Source organism: Martes martes, assembly GCF_963455335.1.
Source record: "Martes martes genome assembly, chromosome: 9".
NCBI classification, from domain to species: domain Eukaryota; kingdom Metazoa; phylum Chordata; class Mammalia; order Carnivora; family Mustelidae; genus Martes; species Martes martes.
Window position 1 is genome coordinate 20,182,696 of NC_137896.1, and position 21,822 is coordinate 20,204,517.

The window sequence follows — 21,822 nt, forward strand, 5'->3', positions numbered from 1 at the left end:
GTGCGCGAGCACGTGCGCGCACACACACACACACACACACGAGTGCGGGGAGGGGCAGAGGAAGTTAATCTTTGAGCAGACTCTCGGCTGGCCGCAAACCCCAACTCGGGGCTCAATCTTACATGACCTGAGCCAAAACCAAGAGTTGGAAGGATGCCTGGGTGGCTCAGTCAGTTAAGTGTCTGCGTTTGGCTCAGGGTCCTGGGATCAAGCGCCGCATCAGGCTCCCTGCTCGGGGGGAATCTGCTTCTTCCTCTGTCTTTCCTCTGCTCATGCACAATCTCTCTCTCAGATAAATAAAATCTTCAAAAACAAAACCCAAGAGTTGGACACTGAGCCATCCAGGTACCCCTCTCAACTTTTATTATTTCTAGTACTCACTGCCTGTGTAAGTACATGTTTAAACAATTGCATTCACATTCTTCTGATTTTCTAACTATTAGTCAAACCTCCAGAAGCACACCGAAAGCCTAGCTAGTGAAGTAAGCAAGACTGAACTAATGCATGCATGATTCTAAAAATGTACTGAATAACCAAAGCCCATGAGTAAGAGAAATAAATCCAACTTTACTGTCCATGCCCCAAGTGATAAATAGACCACTAAACTCAAAAGATTCTGGGATCCTGGTAAGGGCTGATTTACATACAAATCTGCAAGCAGTCTTGCCCACCACTTTAAGACCAAGATAAGCCAATACTGATTGACCTGACATCCTCCTTCCTGCTTTTATGTTTTCTGTGTCTTCACCCACAATTACCCTTTCATAAGCCCCATCTTTCCATCTGTATTGTGATTCTACCTAATCATCTCCACTCAACCCTTCCCTTCAATCCATAAATGCCTTCCTTCCCTCTTTCCACTCTCCCCACTTACCAGCCAATTGCAAACTCTCTCAGGAATCTCTGCTATTTTTCTAAGGTTCCAACCTGTCTCCATCCCTTCACTACCAAAATGATTAGAACAGAAATCTTCTTGCTGCCTTCACTACTCTGTAATCCAGCTTTTGATGAAACTTCACCCATCCTGTAAAAGCCAGGTCCAAAATCATCTTCTCTAGAAATCTTTGATTTCCCCTTGTCTAGTAGTATTCATTTCCCCTGTCAAGCATGTTATTATACCTCTTTTCCTGCAGCACTTACTCTCCACCTAACATTAGAGCTATTTGTGCTCATCTCTCATCTTCCATATTGGACAAGAAGCTCTTTAAGGGTGGTGACCGAATCTGATGTACCTTTACAATCCTATTACAAGTTCCTAAGAGGGAGCTCATAAATCTTGACTGAATGCACTTCTAATATGTACTATAAATGTAACCGAATACACACCACTGAGCTAAGAAGCAGGAGACTTAATAGAGGGAGTTCAGGCAGATCCCATCTCTGGACTCAGGCACCAAAGTGAAGAGGAAGAGTAAGGTTCTCCAAGATCCTTTCTAACTCTAACGTGATACGACTTCAATTAACGCCAACTAGCACAGAAAAACAAGGACCCAAACTCTCAGCCCCACATTCCTGGTTTCTTTTGGTCCCCAAAATAAGTTTTTCCTTTCCATTTTATTTCTAAAGAAAAAGCATCCTAGTAGGTTACATCACTTAATGCTGAACAACTGGGGAGGAGAGGAAACAACATGGATCACAGCTAACCCCATCTAACTGCCAGGCGCAATCCCTTTGCAGTCACTTTCATACCATGTTAGGGTGGCTTCTGCAGCATCCTTTACCCTCATAGACGCAGGATTTGGCTCCTTATCTCCTTTGTACTTGACCTCTTGCTCACTGTTCTTGGACTTACTTCCTGAAATACCCAGTTCCACAATCTCCAATACCTCCTTAAGACAGTCCTAGAAGCAGGAAAGGCAAATCAGTTTTTGTAATACACCTATTTTATGAAAAGATAAAGAACTACAGCAATATGCAACAGTGGTTGTGTTTTAGTGGTGGGCTGCAGTTTCCTTCTCACTTTAATAGGTGTACATTAATTTCACAATAATATAATAAACTTTGCCCCCTAATTTTTCTTTAAAGTACTGTATTTGAATGCTCAGAGTTAAATAATAATGATAAATTGAATTCAATCTTATCAATCATAATTCTTATAAAATTACCACACATTACAAAAACTACAAAAGCCCAAGTTTAAGACAGTAATTCAGTTAAACCTGGGGTGGTTTAAGACATTAAGACATTAAATTATCCAAAGGGAAGTTCATCAGTTACTGACTTTTTTTTTTTTTTTTTTTTTTTTAGTTACTGACATTTTTAAGCAATTCTTTGGTACCATAACTTTAGAAGCCATAATGAAAATAACTAAGATTTAATCAACAGTATTATTTTAAAATGATATAAAGCTCTCCATAAATACTCAATGGGCCTAATATCTCTTATTTATACTATGAATTCTTGATTAACTGTCTGCCTCCCTATAAGGAAGATACTAAATAGAACAATGGCAAGGGAAACCAACTTAGGTATCTGTGCCTACTTGAAAGTGCAAAATATGTGAAATGAAATTTTTATATACAGCCAAACTGTTAACGGCAAGTTGTGCCCTAGGTTTTCAGCCTGGCTACCAACTGCCCTTCAAAGTTTGATAATGGGTGACCAAAGTGCCTTTTGGCCATCTTGAAGCTACCACATCCTTTCAGGAAAGAATTTTCTTGATAGTTCAGATAAATTAGTGAAGGCTCTATCTTTCAAAAGAAGTTCTCTTTTGGGTTAATTTGCAACCAAATTAATTAATTAAGCATGATGACAATTTTTGAGCTGTATTCAAAAGGACAAGTGTTCTACCAAAATATAACAAGTATATTTTGTTTAAAGTATGTAATATTGTATTTAAATATTCTCTTTTAAGAGGCGTCTTCCCAACACACATTTTTGTTTCTCCTTCCTGTTTTAAGATCTAGTAATCTAACCTTTTCATCAAGCATATCAGGGTGCTCTGTCAGCCAGACACAGAGACACTGAAAAGCTGCTACTATCATGGAGTGCAGATCCCGGGAGTGAAGAGGAGCTGGCCGACTACACTGGTACACAATGTAGCTGCACACGGAACTGATGGCTCGCTTCCGGTCTCCAGAGTCAACCATCACCTTCACCTGAGCATATTCATATGGGGAACACAGTTAGCCAGGAACCATTATACTAATTTCAAACTATCTACACTGTAGCCTGACCTTTCTGACACTGGGATACACCACAGGAAGCCTCACTTTTTAAAATATTTATACAAATGCACCTGGGTGGCTCAATCGATTGAGTGTCCATCTCTTGATTTTGGCTCGGGTCATGATCTAAGGGTTGTGAGATCGAGTCCCATGTCGGGCTCTGTGCTAGGGGGTGGAGTGTCCTTGAGATTCTCTCCCCACCTCTCCCTTTGCCCTTCCTCCCACGCTCTCTCTAAAATAAATAAATAGATCTTAAAAATAAATAAATAAGATATTATTTATACAGAGGAACAGAATATTTCAGATATATCATAATACTCTATAAAATCAGAAAGCATGGTGGCTCAGTGGATAAAGCCTCTGCCTTCGCTCGGGTCATGATCCCAGGGTTCTCGGACCGAGCCCCACATCGGGCTCTCTGCTCAGCAGAAAGCCTGCTTCCCCTCCTTCTGTCTCTGCCTGCCTCTCTGCCTGCTTGTGATCTCTGTCTGTCAAATAAATAAATAAAAACCTTTAAAAAAATAAATAAAATAAAAGTTATTTCATTTTAGCATATTTTTTCATTGGCTGAAAACCTAAACTCCTGGAGTGTACCTATTCATCATTGCCAGATATCAAAAGAATAGCTGGCAATGGGATGCGTATACATTTCTGAAGGCCCCTAACCCAACCCTGCAGTGATGCTCTATGGGCTATAAAGTTCTGTGTAGCTGCTCAGAGGTATAATTAACATACAGGAAACTATTTAAACTATTTAAAACTATTTAAAGTGAACAATTTTATAAATTTTGGCATAAATATACACTTGTGAACTATCACCAAAATCAAAATAGTAGACATATCCATCACCTCCCAAAATGTCCTCATGTACCCTTCTAATCCCCTCTTCCGCTTCCTTTATGCCCCTTGCTTAGGTTATTACTGATCTGCGTTCTATCAATATAGGTTAATCTGCATTTTTTAGAGTTTTATACAAAAAAAATGTATTGTATTCTTTTTGGGGAGTCTGGCTTCTATTCAGCATAAATATTTTGAGATTTATGCACATTTTTGTGTGCATTTATTAAAATCAGATGATCCTACGATGACACAAAATGTCATGTTGAAAATGTAAGGGAAAAAAAAAAGAAAAAAAATGTAAGGGTATTATAAGTAAATACAAAACCAACAGGTATTCTATTATCATATGCAAATAAATAGCAAGTATTGAAATGTTTCCTGTAACTCAACAGCAAAAGTATCATTCATAATTTTTGAACCTATTTAAAAAAGTAATGTTCACGTTGTAAAATTTCACTTGGAGGCCCGTTTTTGCACACTCTGGATAAAACTATGTTAGAGTATGAGCAACACTGTAATACCCACATCAAGGAGTAAAGCAATACAGGAAAAGGACTCATGGTCCAGAGCTATTGGGCTAAAATAAAAGGACTGTTCTCCTCACCTTTGCCAGGCCAGAGAGGAGCTCTAGAGCTGCCAGTGATATGCTCATGTCTTGGCGCCACTGGGAGTTGAGTCTTTGGGTGACAAGATGAATGCTGCGAATCAGGAGCCCAGCAGCTGAATCTGTATTAAGAGCTAGGATATAACCCCAATGCCACATCCCACAGGGAGGGAAAACAACTAAGCATTAGTAACAAGAAGCACAGCATTCCACCAGGCACAGACCACAGCAGCCACAGTGAGCATGACGGGCACCCACACAGTGCTATGCTCCCCACCCCATGGGCCTGAGCATCAAGCCTGACTGAACAACAGTGCATAGGGCACACACACTGGACTGAAGCAGCTTTTAGCTCCCAGCTCAGGTACTTTTACACAGACATCCACTAGGATTTGGCAGTTCAATATATCTTAAAATTTCTTAATTAACTCATAGAGAGTTACATTTTCAAAAAAACAATGAAAAGGCTATCAATTATATCCTTGGAATTTTACAGAAAAGAGAATTCACATTTTAGAATCTCCTCAGACACTAAGAATACCCTAAAACATCTGCTGAAATTATTTTCAGGGTTTAAACTATCAAAAGTCACATGCAATGCCTTCTCAAACATATTTTGACATTTAATTCTCTAAAGCTACTTTAATACTTCTAAAAGAAATAACCAAGTCGCCATGTTTTTATTTGGCCTCCAGTTCTACATTTAAAAGTAATCACTACTTAGCTAATAAAAAATTAGGACAAATTAAATTGAATTTATAAAGGAAGCTTTAGGGGACATTATACCTGTCGATCCTATCAGAAAGAGGGCAGTGACAACAGAAAAAGGAATGATCATTAAAGAGAGACATTCATGCGACACTAACACAAATCTGGATTTCTTAGTAAAAACTACTTTACGACATTACAACCAGAACTCACTAACACCAGTTCAAAAGGCTGAAACAAACAATAATCACTTCAAACATTTATATTAGAACACATACAATAATTAAAAAGTTCTTTAGAAGTGTTTTAGAAAGCATGAAAAACAAATTTTCACCTATAGTATATTTAAACCCATGAACATAATGAATAACAATTTAAATAACTTCTTTATAAATGCAATTTTTAAATTTGCTGAATAACCACACGACGACCCAATGTATTTGACGTGCTCAAGGATACTGAAAGCAAACTTAAACATGCCTAGACTCCTAGGCTCATGAATTCTCCAGGTAATTAAAAAATTAAATTCACATCTAAGGATCTAGATTTCATTCCAGTCATGTTGGACTAGCACTCAGAGATTCAACACAATATTAATAATTATGTATAAAAAAAAGGCACCCACAAATTCACAGAACCCATAAAGTAATTGCCAAGGTAAACGACATCACTGAATAGGATGCTCTGCTAGCAAATGCTTCTTTACTTTTGCTTAAAATTTGTAACTAAAATATCTAACCAGTTATAGTAGGGTATAGTTTTTAAACACCAAGACTCTCTCCTCTGGGTTCTAATGTATATTTTATCACTCCACTTACCATACTGCAATAATTGATGTGCTGGCTCTCTCATTAGAGCCTGAGGCAGAGCACATTCTACTTCTCTGTATAACCAGTATCTGGTAACAGAACCCATAAATTGCCACCCACTGTAACCATTTATAACATCTAAAAAACTACCCAAAATCTAGCTACTAAAAGCTATAGAGGTAATTTTACAAGATTTGTTTTCTTTTAAAAAGATCTTTTAGACTAATAAGTATTAGGTTATTAAGTATCATACTTAATTTATACATTTAAGTATAATACTTAAATACATTAAAATCATGAACATTAAAATTTTGTTCAAAAAGATTTTGTTTTATGTATCTGGGCATTAAAAGTTACTCAATAATCTTTGGATTTCAAAAAAACAAACATGGCTTACCATAATCCCTTAGGAGAGCTTGAGCAGGTCTTTCACTATCAGGAGTTGTGGGCTCTGTGCTTCCACCACTTGCTGAACTAATACCACTATTAGTGCGACTATGACTCTTCAGGTTATTCTCTCCACCACCCTAGTCAAATAAAAATGGATCAAGTACTTGAGGACTACACCCAAAACTGACAAGTACAGATAGAAGTCAGTCATTAAAAGCCATGTTGATAAAACGGAATGGGCCAGAGAAGTAGCACAAACTGATACACAGATAAAAACTGACAAGGGATTAAAACTACTGCAGTGTTTTTGCATAGACACCATCTACTAAAGGATATGAAGGGTCTGATGATTATGGGTGTCCATTCCGGAGTGTTCTTTGCAAAGGGGCAGCCGAAGTCCTTTTCTATCTTCACCTGACTTCACTAGCTAATGACTCTGAGCCCTTAAAGAATTACCCAATGCCTCCTAAGCAAAACTTCAGGTGTACAAGCTTATTAAAAATATAACACAAATAAGCAACAGTAACTTTCAAATGTAGTTACATCATAGAATGTAAACAATAAGATACCATGATTAGTATAAAGATTAACTCCTATATATGTAGGGGATATCTGTTAAAGGATTCTCTCATTTTTTCCCCCAATAAACAAAATTCATTATATCCAGATCAGCTGATTATTATTAGCCACCTACTAGGATACAAATATAATTTCCTTAATAATAATTTGATCACCCATCCTGTATCTATCCAGCTCATTCCAGAATACTCTATTTCTCCACTCTCCTGCCTCTACTCCAGGTGGGAGGCAGCGGGAGTCTCTAGGAAGCTTTTTTAATTTGGAAATATTGGTGCTTTGGGGGACCTTCAAACTTTGGTCTAGGGAAGCTCAAAGAGCTGATGAGATGGAAAAGAATAAACTCAATGTTTGTTTCTGAACAGTGTTAGATCCACTAGGAAGAATTATGGAATAGGGAGCTTTTCCTAGATTATTCAAGCCAGTTCACCAGCACAATGAAGAAGTTAAGAGTTTTAAGAAGAGACTGTCCAGAAATAAAGACTGCTTTTGGCTGAAATGTCTCTCGTGCAGAATCTCTCAAGGACCTGATGAATGGCTAAGGAAACAATGAAAGGTAAGAAACCTCAAAATACTTATTTTAAAATATGATCCTTTTGAGTCAATGAGCTGAATTTAGAAACAAATGCCTTTAAAAATCACAAGGACAAACATTTTGGAATGCAATTTACATCTAATCAGATGCTGATATTCTGACATAACATGTGGTATGCTTCTTACCATCTCCATTTGGCAACCAATGGCTTCTAAAAGTGCTGAATCTTGAACAATATTTAACATTGCCCCTGTAAGAGAAAAAAAAAGCATTTTATTTAAATATATGATAAGAATATTAAAATGGCTAACATATCTCAAAAGAGATAAGAATTTGATTTTAGCTGACTACTCTTGAAATGTCCATAAGATTACTAATAAATCTATTGACTGGTATGAAAAAAACACTCTTTAGAAATGCCCTAATTCTGGGACGCCTGGGTGGCTCAGTGGGTTAAAGCCTCTGCCTTCGGCTCAGGCCATGATCCCAGGATCTTGGGATCGAGCCCCGCATCGGGCTCTCTGCTCAGCAGGAAGCCTGCTTCCTCCTCTCTCTCTGCCTGCTTCTCTGCCTACTTGTGATCTCCATCTGTCAAATAAATAAATAAAATCTTAAAAAAAAAAAAAAAAAAGAAATGCCCTAATTCTGATCTGCCATCGCATCAATCATCAAATGTGATTTAAAACCACATTTTCTAAAATAAACTTGAAGGTCAAACTTAGCTATATAAAAATATGACCACTATCAGATATTTTTAAACTGGTATTTCAGACCAGATGTAAGCATCTCAATTTCAAGGCTATTACAAACTAAGAAAATATATATATACATATTTTAAAGATTTTATTTGTTCATTTGACACAGAGGCAGAGAGAGAGATCACAAGTATTCAGAGCAGCAGGCAGAAGGAGAGGGAGAAGCAGGATCCCCACCAAGCAGAGACCCCAATGCAGGACTCGATCCCAGGACCCCGGGATCATGACCCGAGCTGAAGGCAGATGCCCAACTGACCGAGCCATCCCAGTACCCCCAAACTAAGAAAAATATTATGGAATACTTTAAAAAAACTGATTCCGTTCTTTTAGAAATAAAGGAAAAATAACAAAAATCATAGCTGTATCTTTCTGATCAGATAGCCTTTTTTTTTTAAAGATTTATTTATTTATTTACTTATTTTATTTATTTGAAGGAAAGTAAGCTAGAGAAGGAGAGGGAATGTGTTGGGAGAGGAGCAGAGGGAGAGGGAGAATCTCAAGCAGACTCCCTGCAGGGCACAGAGCCTGGGGCTCAAGATGTGGGGCTTGATTCCACAACCTATGAAATCATGATCTGAGCAGAAATCATCAGTCGGACGCTCAACCAACTGAGCCACCCACGTGCCCTTGATCAGACTGCTTTTTAAGAATGATTAAAGCCACACGGTTGAGGGCTACCCCGGCTGCATATTTTGAAGGCAAGCTTCACATATTTACTATCAAGGAACTTACAGCCCTAGAAAGGCTAGAACAGAAATAAGATGGTGAGCCTAGCACACTGCTTCTCATCTCAGTGTGGGAGTACTCTTGTCCACAATAAATAAAGAGAGGACACACACAGCTTTGCCAATCTATGGCAAAAGCTGACCAGTGACTCTTCCTTGAAATGTACATACAGAGCTCTTCAGGGCAAGGATAAGGCAAAACTAAACAACTCTGCAGAAAATTATCTGATTTCAAGTGATTGAAATTATCTGATTTCAAGTGATTATTTCAACAACCTAAAACACTACAACTTGCAGCCCCCTTATAGCAAGATTTAATCTGTTCTTTCAATTTTCAAAATGAAAGGATTTATTCTTCCCTATTTATTCCACCTTCTCACTGCATAACATACTATACATACTTCCAGAACACTCAGTCCAACTATTCCTGCCACCACCAATTCTTTGGCAACGACATTTCGTCTCCTGAAATGAAAACCTAACGTCATTTCTGCCTATTCAAATTCTACCTTACAAGATCAAATTTAACCTCCACTTCCCCCCATGAAGATCTTCCTTGCTGTTGGTTTCTTCTCTCAACAGTGAAGACACTGAACAAGACATGCAATCAGCTCTTTGTTATTACCTGACACTTTGTGAGAATATTCTTTCTACAATAAGATTTGCTCAAGGATGAAAGCCATACCATTCAGTTCTTTAGTACTGTCCTCAGAGCACCTGTACCTATGGCCATTCTCTTGGCTTTGATGAAAAGTCAGAAGTACAGAAAGAGACAATTGTAGTAATCAAGCTGAAAAACAATATATATGGCTTAATATATGGCAGTGAGCATAATGATGAGCCATTTAAAAGAGAGAATCAGGAACACCTTGGTGGCTCAGTCAGTTAAGTGTCTGCCCTTGGCTCAGGTCATGATCCCACAGTACTAGGATCGAGTCCCACATCGGGCCCCCTGCTCAACGGGTAGTTTGCTTCTCCCTCTGCCTGCCGCTCACCCTGCTTGTGCCCTCTCTCTCTCTGACAAATAAATAAATAAAATCTTAAAAAAATTTTTTTAAAACTAAAAATAAAACAGAGAATCAGTATGATCAGGAGATCAACAGAGAACATTAAGAAAAAAGGGAGGAAGCACAGCAACAGCTATCCCTCAGTTTCCTCCTGGCAGGGTTCTGACACAGCTTCCAGATTTGTACTGAACTCAAAATTCTTCCCCATGGACACAATGGGCAGGATGCAGAGTAAAACGCAGATGTAAGAGGGTAGGGGAAGGAAGAGGGAAAAGGAAGAAGGGAGTAAGGGGAAAGGAGGAGAGAGGAAAGGCAAGAGGGAAAGAGAAAAATAGCACAAATAAAACTAAGCAAAAATGACCCCCTAAGATAACTGTTAACGCTTTTCTGTTCCCTCATCTCACCCCTTTAAACTTTTGCACATGCAAAAGCAAACATATTCTGCCTCTGATAAAGAATAAATACAGCAGTATTGGGCTAAGGCTTCATCACTGACCCCTGCCTTCCAAGCACGCCTGGGGTCAACAGCATTTGGGTTCTCTTACAAAAAACTGTGTGAACACAAACCTAGTATCATCTGAGTGTTGTTGGGGTCCGTTTCTGTTTGCAAGGCACCTATTAGTATATTCACAAGTCGCAACTTCAGGGACAAAAAAGTTATTGGTTTATCATATGAAGAGCTGTCATCATTACTAAACTTTCCTTCCAGGACCACCTATGGAGGAAACAAACAATATTCACCATCAACTGCTGTAGTGCACTATGCCCGTGTGGCAACTCCTACAGTGGACAGAGACCAGGCTAACAGGCAAGGCTTTCAATCTGACTAGTAGTAGCCCCTGCGCTAAGTCTGGCACTAACTCACACAACACGTGTTATTATTAGCTCTCACTAGCTGTTGTCACCTGAAACAGTAGACCAAGCCAGGCTGGCTGGCTGACAGAAGAAAAACAAATCAACTTTGTCGATTTGATTGAAATAATCTGAGAAAAGTTTTAAAAAGCTCATGTTCCATTTTTAAAATACAATTTGACTTGATTTAAGTACACAAAATAAAACAAAGAATATAAAAAACTTCAATAAAACATTACCTCAGATCTGACTGTGCCAAAATGATGAGGAAGGGGCAACAAAGAAAGGAGGATATTAATGGAAGATCTTCTCAATTCTGTTGGATTTACATAGCTTTTGAATTTTGAGAGCTCTCTGCCAAAAACAAACAAACAAACAAACAAACAAGAAATAGCTATTGGTATTTCCAAACCAAAGCTTGTTTTTAGCTATTGCCAAATATACATTATGTCAGTTTTTCACAATATAAGCACTGGGTTTGGTTTCATAAAGAGTGAAGTAACTACTTTCCACTGTGTTTATATTCTGCCTGTGTGTGTGTGAACTTCTATGTTAAACTGTTACAGAAAACTAAAACCTGACTGAGTGATTTCAAATGTTTGATCTACTCTATACAAATAGGACCTCCAGGTTGGTTTGTTCTTAGCTCTCTAGACCAGGCCAAAAAGGATTCAACATGCCCAAGACAAATTAGAACTAAATGAATTCATTTAGTGTCTGGATGTTCTATGCTCACATAATGTGACCTGAGTCCCCTTGAGTTATGAAGACAACTGCACAGGATAAATTAGGAAACTGGGGAGGAAACACAAAAACAGACCAGGTCAAACCCACAAGTGATAATGCTAGTACAGAGTGAGAGCTTACCTGTCAGGCAAAATGGTTTCAAGAGCTGAAATAAAGTAAGGAACCACAACATCAATCCCTTTCAAGTCACAGCAGAACAAAGGAGGGGAGTTTAGAATAACGCTGGCCAAGACAGGATGGCACACATAATCATTTATCTGCAAACCTTGAATTAAAAGCATGTAAAATCTAGGAAAGCAAGAAAAAAATTTTAAATAAACTGCTGGTCAACTGTTTTCATAATTATTAATATTTTCTACACAGTCATCTGAAAGTCTATTTCCACTCTTCACTATTTCTATCCTTTAAAAGGTATTACTAGAGTTAGAACAATTCAAAAGCAAATATACAAGAACCAAATTATCTTTCCTAATGAAAAGAGAAAAAAGATTCATGTCTATTACACCTTCGTGAAATGTTAAGCCTTGCATAGCTGCCTGCATATGAAGTCACCAAAACAAATGACTGCAGTAATTATCAGTAAACTAGAGGAATTGGTGAACTGAATTCCATGCCAGTAAAATTTTGCAGTATTTCCCAATTCCTGAAGAAAAAAAAAAAAGGTGTGTGTTGTGTCTTTTCCCCTTCCCCATCATTTCTGGGGGGACAAAGAAAGAAAGAAATCTGCATTTATCATGACATGGAGGTGAGTGTGAGTAAGACTCCTTTCAGGAATACACCTGAGCCCACCTTCTTTTAGCTTCCTCTCCTAACTCCCAATCAACTACATATTTGATCTTCCATCATTCAAGAGCAACTGTATCGGTCAACTCTCCTACTACTGTGAGGCACTTTTCTTCACAAACCTGTTTGGAAACAACTCCCTCACCTCCTGGTCACTACTCAAAACACTGCAATCTAGCTTCTCCTCCTAGAACTCAGCTGAAACCATGTCAGCAAATAACCAACAGCCTCTCAATTGCTAAATCCAGAAGACATGTCTAAGTCTTAACTTACTCTGCCTTTTTTAAAGCATTCAACCCTTTACTCACTTCTTCTTTTCCTTCTGTGACCTCTGTAGCTGTTTTCTGTAATAGACACTCTTACTCCGCCTGCCTCCTATACTGGTATCCAACAGGCTGTCAAGCTGCACTCTAGGCTCTCTCTCGCACTAACCTGGTTTTAAGCTCCTGAATATAATCAAATCAGTCTCTAGCCTATGCCTCTCAAGTGAGCTCCAGACCTGTTAACCAAAAGTGTGATGGATACTTGAAAGAAGGTCATGTCTAATTATTGATTACTGATAATTTGTACTCCAGTACTTCCTATGCACAGTGTCTGGCACATAGTAGGAACCTGATAAATATTTGTTGATTAATATCTTATAGGCATCTCGAACTCAACAGTTTCATAACTAGATTCATCACTTGCCCTCTAACAAATCTGCTCTTTTGGTTGGTCTTAGGGGCCAGACAGAAAGCTCATGGTCACAGCTTTTTCCCTTATTGCTATTTACTCTTTGGGGTATCTCCCCAACCCACAGTCTCCCTTCTGAGACTATGCCCTCATCACAAGGGATGAGCTCCAGCCATCCATGTGACCCACCCACACAGTTGTAGTTGACTACAGCAGAGGAAGACACCTGATTAATCAGATCCTCTTTCCCAGGTATCTGAAATTGGTCATCTAGACCAAAGCCATGGAATTTGGGAACTCAGAAGCCTACTGAATATAAGAAAATAATTCTGCAGAGAAGAATGAAGCAGTTCTAGGAGACTATGAAGACAGAGAAACAGAAAGGAAGAAAATTGCTTTGTTCCTTGAACACTTTCTAGTTTGATCCCTGCCTTTTGTGAGGCCCTGCTGCAAGTCCTGACCTTAAAATGTATTAAATAGCACAGTTTCTCACAACTCATTACCATTTTGCTTAAATCACACTGAGGGGTTTCCTGTTACTTAAAGCCAAGAACCCATTAAGATATTCCTGATTAGCTGCCTGCATGTACCAGTTTGTTTCAGGCCTATAGGATTCTGCACTTGGTCCCCTCTAATTCAGTTTAATCGTCATTCCCGAGAACCCAACAGGTACAGACATCTGAATGGTCTTGTTGATCACTTCAGCAGCTATGTGAATGACCAGCTCAGGAAAGAAAAACAGAGTCAAGAAAAATAGGAGGCCGCTACAAGTTAATTTAGGAAAAAAGTGACAAGATCTAAAGTGTCACGGTGAGGACAGAGTGGAGATTAGAAAGTGGGTTAAGTAACAGAAAGGGAGGAGATGGTTTACCATCTAAAGATAAAGAGGGAGAAGAGTCTAAAATGACTCCTAGTTTCTGGCCTGAGCAACTGAATTGGCTGGCAGAGCCATTCACCGAGATAGCTGAAGTCACCTATTTGGGTAAGAGGACCATACCCAACCTTCTAACGTATGCTAAACGCTACCTATCCTTTTAAAGTCCAGCAAAATCACCCCATTCTCTGTAACTCTTTCCTGAACCCCTGGGGTAAGTGGGTACTGCTGCTTCTTCTGAAGGCCCACAGCACTTGACCTCTGCCTTTCTCCTGCCAAATTCCTATTACTAATGGATCATTATTACTTATGTAATGCCTTTGCTCACTTGAGAAAATAAGCTCCTCAGAGGCCGGATTTACAGCTAACATTTCTGGACCATCTGTAGTGCCTAATATTCTGCTAAAAATTTATTTAATTAATGTGATCCTTCCAAATCTCTCCATCATTAAGAAAAGTCAAATATGATTAAACAAATAATACTTTTAAAATAAAAAGCATCTTAAGGATCTTTGCCAAATTTGATGAAGCAGGTAAAATGCAAGAATTTCAAGCCAAAATTCCAATTACTTACAGACATTTGAAAGTATTTCAGACCAGAATTTACTTATCAGCCTACCAAGCCATGCTATAATAGAGTTTCACTATCAAAACTATATAAATGGAAAAATAAACAAAAAAATTCTAAGACCTGGATAAATAAGCTGGCAGAATCTCTTCTCCAGTCTTCTTGCTACAAAAAATCCTACACAGTGTCCCACAAGCCTCAGCTCTTCCTGCTTCATAGTTATCAGGAAATTCACTTGCATCAAACATAGGATTGGAAACCATGGTGTCTGTGGACATTTGTGACCCTTTCCGTCGAAACTCCATGCTAGCTTGTGTTGTAATGGCTGAGGAGAGAAAAGGAGCATTTTATTATATTTGTCAATATGCAAATAGGCTCATGGGACCCTGGACACAAAGATCAAGTGTTGGTGTCATTAAATTGTTAAATAGAATTCAATAATGCTTTTGTTTGGCAACTACGTCTTAATTTTTTTTCAGAAGGGGCTCTCTGAAATCTTCTTTGAAAATGGTAACAATTTACAGTGGTATTATCAGCTTAATAGATTCTACTAGAAGCATTCTTCAACTGAATTTTTGATCAGCAGAGTACATGTGTATATATCTGTATGTGAATACAGATATATAATAAAAGAATTTGACTTTTCTCTTATTTATTCTTTTTCCTCCCCCTGCAGAATGATGCTTAAACATTAAGAAAAATAGCTACTGCAATTTACACATTACCCCAGACAGACATCATAATTGAATGGGCAAGCCCATGCCAGTTTGTATACTTCAGGGAGAGGGCAAAGTAAGGATGAGAAATGGGTAGGGAGGAAGAGAGAGCATTCCCACCACCCACCCAACTCCAAAACACACACCAAAGAATCGCCCAACCAAGCAAAATGAGAATGAATTTTAACAACCACAGACAGCAGCTAACTTGAGGTTGATAAATCAGAAAATTGGATTGGTAAGAAAGATTATCATGGTCATTCGTTGTCACTGAAACAGAAGCCCTTTGAAAGTTGCTTTTATTTTTAACAAAAGATTTCACAGTGTATTGAAAAATCACTCTGAAATCTTTTATCACTCTACATGAAATGTTTAAATTATTTTTAATAGTTTTAATAGAATGCAGAGTCAAGCATAAATCTTTATGCAACTTCCCATGAGCCATTTTTAGTCCTGAATAAGCTATCCAGCAATAATACATTTGAAAAACACTACATGCAGAATGCATACAAATCAAACACTAAATCTGTATAAAAATAAGCTTAAAGCTTTAAAAAAAAAAAAGAAAAGCCAAAACACAGTTAGTGCAAAGTCCTGGAATTCATGACATGACCAGACTAGTGTACAGAAATAATGGGACTGATTCAGGCAGATTAATTTGCTTTTGCCAACAATCTTCCCCATTCAAAACACAGAAAAGTATTTTTCTTCCCAAGTGCAAAAACTACAAGAGACAATGACAATCAAAATTTTTAATGGAATTATGAAAAAAATAAAAACATGACTGCAATTAAGGAGAAGCTTCTGGTTCCTACTTACAAGATTTATAAGAAAGAAGAATTTGGATAAAAGATGCTGCAAGATAATAGAAATAAATGGAAACAAATCAAAGGACAGCAGTAATTATAAAATACTTTAAAGATGGTGAAATTTTACAGTAAGTTAAGAAGCTTTTTGCTTTTTAAAAGTTAGATTAAAAGCTTTATGATACCACAAGCTAATTCAAAAACAGGAAATTGTGCATTCAGATCCAAAATTATGATTTTTGTATCATGCAAAACAATGAACAAAGAAAATTACACAACTACAAAGAATTGAGGTTTTGAACTGCCGATAACGTGCATTAAAATTTTAGTTCATTAACCCTTCCCAGCTCAATGTTACTTTTACAAACTACAGTGTAATGTCACCTCAGTCTAGAGCTAACCAGTTCATAGAAGCAAACATTTTAAGTTAGAGGTGAACTGCATGGCAGAATTCCTTGATGGCAGCCAGTACTTAGAAAACACACTAGCAGTGTTAGTATTTCCGAACCTTCCACCCACCCCCTCCTCTCCCAGCCCCACAAGTTCATGAGCAGTGCCCAATAGCACTCAAACCCAGTGAAATACCAGGACACTTCCTATCTCCTGGGTAATGTAACAGCCTTTCTCATCTCCAAACACAATAGGGGAAAGAAGAGCTTCTATCTTTTCCGTAGCGAGGAAAATGCTAAGAGTTAAAAGTAAGAACTGGTTGCCCACATATTATCTGAATTATCCATCTTTTGGCACAAGAGGGTGAGCAAAGCTGTTACAAACTCCCTAGAGAGTGAGAAGATCTGTATATTCTCTTAAGCAAGCCCACCAAGAAGGCAGGAGATTGAGCCATCCTGGATTCAGGGATTGTAGTAGTGTCAATAGTTTGATACCCAAAAGTTACAATTATAAGAATTGTACCTTAATAAAAATAAAAATAAAAATATGACTGATTCATCATAGAAAATACAATACAAATTAATAAATATAAACATGGTTCAGAAAACTCAAAATATAAGCCATAAGAACATAAGAAAATATAAGCCAAAAATGGTTTTCTAAAAGTTTTCATTTAGTCATAAGTACATTTACTTATCCATACATAAGCACTACATTCAAACTTGTAAATAAAACATAATATGGAAATGGTAGAATATAAAGTATCTGAATTTGAAGAAAATAAACAAAGGAATCTGTAAACTCAAACATGCAATCTCAAATTATATACCCAAGATCATCTTCATATTCACACCTTTTTAAATTATTTAGAAGATTTTTAAAAACATCTAAAATGATTATACATGTATAATGCCCATACAGACCTTAGTTCTGAGATGATTCATAATAGCTAAGAATGCATTTCTGAGAGAAAGCAGAGACCTTTATGGTCATCATATTAGTTTTAATCCTTGGAACTAATATTCTCCCCAGAGATGCATAAACTAATGCAATTAGGCAATCTTTTCTCTCAATCTACACCTAACCCCAGTTGGAAAAGTGCTTTCTTACCAAACAACCAATACACTCATTAGTGCATATAACAAGGTGCCTGGGCACGTAGTCATTGCCGCTCAATAAATGCGAGCCATGATTACTGTTCTCCAGAAGACGTGTCATAAATATCCAGTACATTCTGGATTACCCCACACTCCCATCCTGCACACTATGCCACCATTCCCAAGTACAGTGGTAAGATGATAAAAATAAATCAGATTTCATTTAGACAGTGTCATTTCTGTAATAAAACCTAAATGAAGACATCAGGGTTGAGTTATCAATTTGCCACCAGTCTTACTTAGTTCCAGAGCAATGGTATTTTTTTAAGTGTGCTCTGAAATAAAGTTCTCTAGACTAAAACCTGAGAAGAGTTTTTCATGAAGCAGAAATTTTCTAATATTTATATGTACTAATAAGTGAATGGCTGCCAGGATCTAAGAAAAACACTTCTTGTGAATAAATTTCTGATCAAAATCTTTAGTTCTTTCTATCAATATTATTATCCTGGCTGACATGAAGGGAACTTCCGGCCACCTACTGAAAGGAATTTGATTCAACAAAAAGTGGCTAACCTAAAGTATGTCTAATAAAACCAGACAAAAGCCAAACCTCATAGAACAGACATAAAAAGGACAGGTAGGAAAACTTCCAAAATTCTGTTACTGCAGCTGGAAGGGGTTAAACACAAGACACTGCTTGGTCAGAGACAGAAAGCTTTTTAAGATACATATTAATCTTGCAGGTAGGAAAGATTAAAAAGAAAAAAAAGAAAAGAAAAAAGTGATAACATATTTCTTGAGCAATATTTACCAGTCATGCTGCTGTCTCTGTTTATCCCATTATGAAGTTTACAGTGAACAAATGCTGCATCAAATAACCATGATCCAAAGAGATTCAAGATGCTGTTAACCTTTGGTCTCCGAGGGGCAGGCAGTGGCCGGGGTTCAGAACTAGTCTGATTGGGACTTGACAGAGGAGAGGTGGATGACGTCTGGTGCTGAACTTTCGAGGCATGAGCAGTACTAACCTGTCAGAGGAGTATAAGAATATATCCACACTCAAGAAAAGTTTGAGAAAACAGCAGGACTTTTTTAAAAGGTTGGCAGATTAGATAGTCAACTCTATAGAGCATAATAATGGCGATGAAAACTTACTGTGCTTGTCTTCATGGTGGCCTTATTCACAGTAACAGCCCGGTGCCTCCGGTTATGTGGTGGGGTGGTACTCACAGCAGTGCTTTGAGGCATACTTAATCTATTCACGGGTGTTGGAGGAGCACTGTCTGATCGGGGTCTAGAAATGCCTTTAAGAAAAAGACAAATGGAGTTATTCTTCATAGTTTCAAACATATGGTCAAAAAAATCTTCCTCAAATAACACCAATGAAGGCAGACTACAGCAGACACTGCTAGCTGCCTCCCAATATCCATTCACTCTTTCTTCCTGAGTTACAATAAAGAACACAAATTTTAGCTGGACATGGCTACCCAAAGCACACAACTATATTTTCTAGCCTCCCTTACAGCTACATGTGGCTATGTTCTGACCATAGAGAAGTGGGTGATTGCTGGGTGGGTCTTCCAAGAAATCTCCTTAAAAAGACCAATCAAGCACAGACTCTCCTCCCTTCCTAACTGCTGAACAGGATGGTTGGAACTCATTTAACCATCACAATCCATGAGAGAGTACAAAAAAAGCCACAAGATAGAAGGGCCTTGAGTCCCTTAAAATGATGGAACAGCTAAAGCAACCCTATACCGCCTAGCCCTGGCCTTACCAGATGTGAAAATAAACTATCTTGTTTAAACCACTGATATTTTCGGTTGTTATGTGGCAGCCAAACTTAATTTAAACTAATATATTACCTATGTAATGTATTAAGAAGTGCACATAATAAATGTTTTAGAAAAAGATAGATACTAAATATCATTAACTTTCAGTAGGTTAAAAACACTGACTTTTTATATTCCTAAAATGTGAAAAATGGGACTTGAAAAAAAAAAAGATTTTATTTATTTATTTAACAGAGAGAGAACCCGTGAGCGAGCGCTCACAAGCAGGGGGAGCAACAGGTCCATTGCAAGCCTCAATCCCAGGACGCCAGGATCATGACCTGAGCAAAAGGCAGACGTTTACCCAACTGAGTCACTCAGTCACCCCAAAATGTTTAAAATAATGATTCACAAAAGGTGTAATCTGGTTCCCAGTGACACACATAAGAATGATACCTAATGTATTTTAATCTGTATTTTCTTGGATTACTATGAGAATAAACTTTTTCTTTCTGCAAATCATTTATTCATATCCTTTGTCCATTTATCTACCAAGCCTTATTCTTTTTCTTAGCATACTTTGATCTATATAAAGACAACGAAAGCTTTCCAGCTATTACATTTGTTGCAAATAGTTTTTTCCTACTTTTGTCATATGTAATCAAATCTGTTCCATCTTTTTCTTTGGGTTTTCCATAATAGTTTCTTTTTTCTTTTTTTTTTTTTTTAAGATTTATTTATTTAATTGACAGACAGAGATCACAAGTAGGCAGAGAGGCAGGCAGACAGAGAGGAGGAGACAGGCTCCCTGCAGAGCGGAGAGCCCGATGTGGGGCTCGATCCCAGGACCTTGAGATCATGACCCGAGCCGAAGGCAGAGGCTTCAACCCACTGAGGCACCCAGGCACCCCCCATAATAGTTTCTAAATCTATACTCTAGACTTATCTACATGTAGGGCTCCAAACATTTAGCAACATACACAAAATTCACCTAAGAATGCATCCACCAGACAGCTGATTCCACGCATGGCACGAAAAAATATTTGAGGCAGATGTTTAAGGCAGGGATACTGATTCAATTCTTGTGGCATTCCACTAACATTTAAGAACTGTTCCTGAAATTTGGGAGTAGAGCTTATAATGGCCGGGTTACTCAAATCCACGGGATTACTACCAAAAAAGAGAAAAAGAATTAATTACACAGGAAGGCTTCCTAATTTTAAAAGAAATAGAAAATGATCATAGAAAAAGACATTTTTAAAAAGCTGAAATCACTGAAAGATGAAAAACATGAACTACAAACGAGAAGAAAGATAGAGAATGGTTAACACACTAATTTATAAAAAGGGTAATTTAGAATCACTAATACACAAAACAGAAAAATGAGGCCAGTCAAACCAGAATCAGAGGATATGGAGAGGTAATGATTTAAGAATTAGGGCAGTATGCAACAGAAAAAAAGTTCCACGGGACATAAGGATGTAGCTAGTAGAGAGAAAAGTAAGAAGCAATAAAACTGAACTGAACATAATTACTATAAAGAGAGAGCAGGTCCTGGGAGAGATAATATCCAGGCTGCAACAGTAGGCATGAAAACAAATGTTACATGTACCACAGGGACAAGCTTCAAGAGTACAGACCAAGCACAGCTGAGGGCAGGCTGACTCTGCTGGGACAGGGAGTGCAGGAGGCACATGATGTAGATGTGCCTATTGTTTAACGTGGCTCCATCTGAGGGCTGTATTTAGCCATCGCACACTGAGCACCAACACGAAAGTTACAGCGTGGTTCCTGCTCTAAGAGACCAGGGAGAGAGAACACACAATACTAAATAACAGTACCTTAACATATGTAAGAAGCGAAACCATGTCTGTGCTACACACTCGTTATCCATTTCAGGAGGGATCAGACTGGCATCTTCATCAGGAACTTTAAATGGAGGAAATGAAGGACCATACGTAAAGCGTAGCAATCTGGAATACAAAAAAAATGCATACCACCAAGTTCGTTTCTTAACAGTATGAAAAATACATTGAAGTATTAAAATATGATGAGAAATACAAGAGAAAATAGATGACATGTGTATTACACCTCACAGAAGTGAGTAAGATGAAGACCCTTGTTGATAAGAGACAAATTATAAAGGGAAATACAGTTTTGTAAGATTAAAAAAAATGTCTAAACATTTGAATAATGCATTTCTTTTAAAAATTATTGTCATTTAGTTACATACCTATTCATATTTTAGGTTATATAATTTTATTATAAATGTATCTATAATTTATAAAACTACATAATGATATACATTAAATACATATATTACGATCTTACAGTAATGTAATAGCTTTTTAATATATAATATGTAATATATAAAACTGTATATGGATGATATAATTTCATAATAAATAAAATTACAAATATCAAATTAT

The 21,822-nt window shown here is 37.6% G+C and overlaps 1 protein-coding gene across 2 annotated transcripts in view; it reads right to left on the bottom strand.

The window, feature by feature from the left end:
* Positions 1-21,822, bottom strand: part of RALGAPB (Ral GTPase activating protein non-catalytic subunit beta) — a gene marked incomplete at its 5' end in the record, with an annotated part of 67,092 nt that overhangs the window by 31,642 nt on the left and 13,628 nt on the right. Inside the window, 13 exons of one of the 2 annotated variants that reach the window (XM_080814518.1) lie at positions 1,690-1,841; positions 2,916-3,098; positions 4,612-4,733; positions 6,526-6,655; positions 7,815-7,879; positions 10,684-10,831; positions 11,208-11,322; positions 11,836-12,003; positions 14,736-14,937; positions 18,433-18,649; positions 18,777-18,925; positions 20,385-20,563; positions 21,235-21,366. In XM_080814518.1, the coding sequence (XP_080670644.1) occupies positions 1,690-1,841; positions 2,916-3,098; positions 4,612-4,733; positions 6,526-6,655; positions 7,815-7,879; positions 10,684-10,831; positions 11,208-11,322; positions 11,836-12,003; positions 14,736-14,937; positions 18,433-18,649; positions 18,777-18,925; positions 20,385-20,563; positions 21,235-21,366 (1,962 nt within the window). Of the gene's footprint in view, positions 1-1,689; positions 1,842-2,915; positions 3,099-4,611; positions 4,746-6,525; positions 6,656-7,814; positions 7,880-10,683; positions 10,832-11,207; positions 11,323-11,835; positions 12,004-14,735; positions 14,938-18,432; positions 18,650-18,776; positions 18,926-20,384; positions 20,564-21,234; positions 21,367-21,822 lie in introns of both variants that reach the window. The other variant, XM_080814517.1, reaches the window with a different exon arrangement.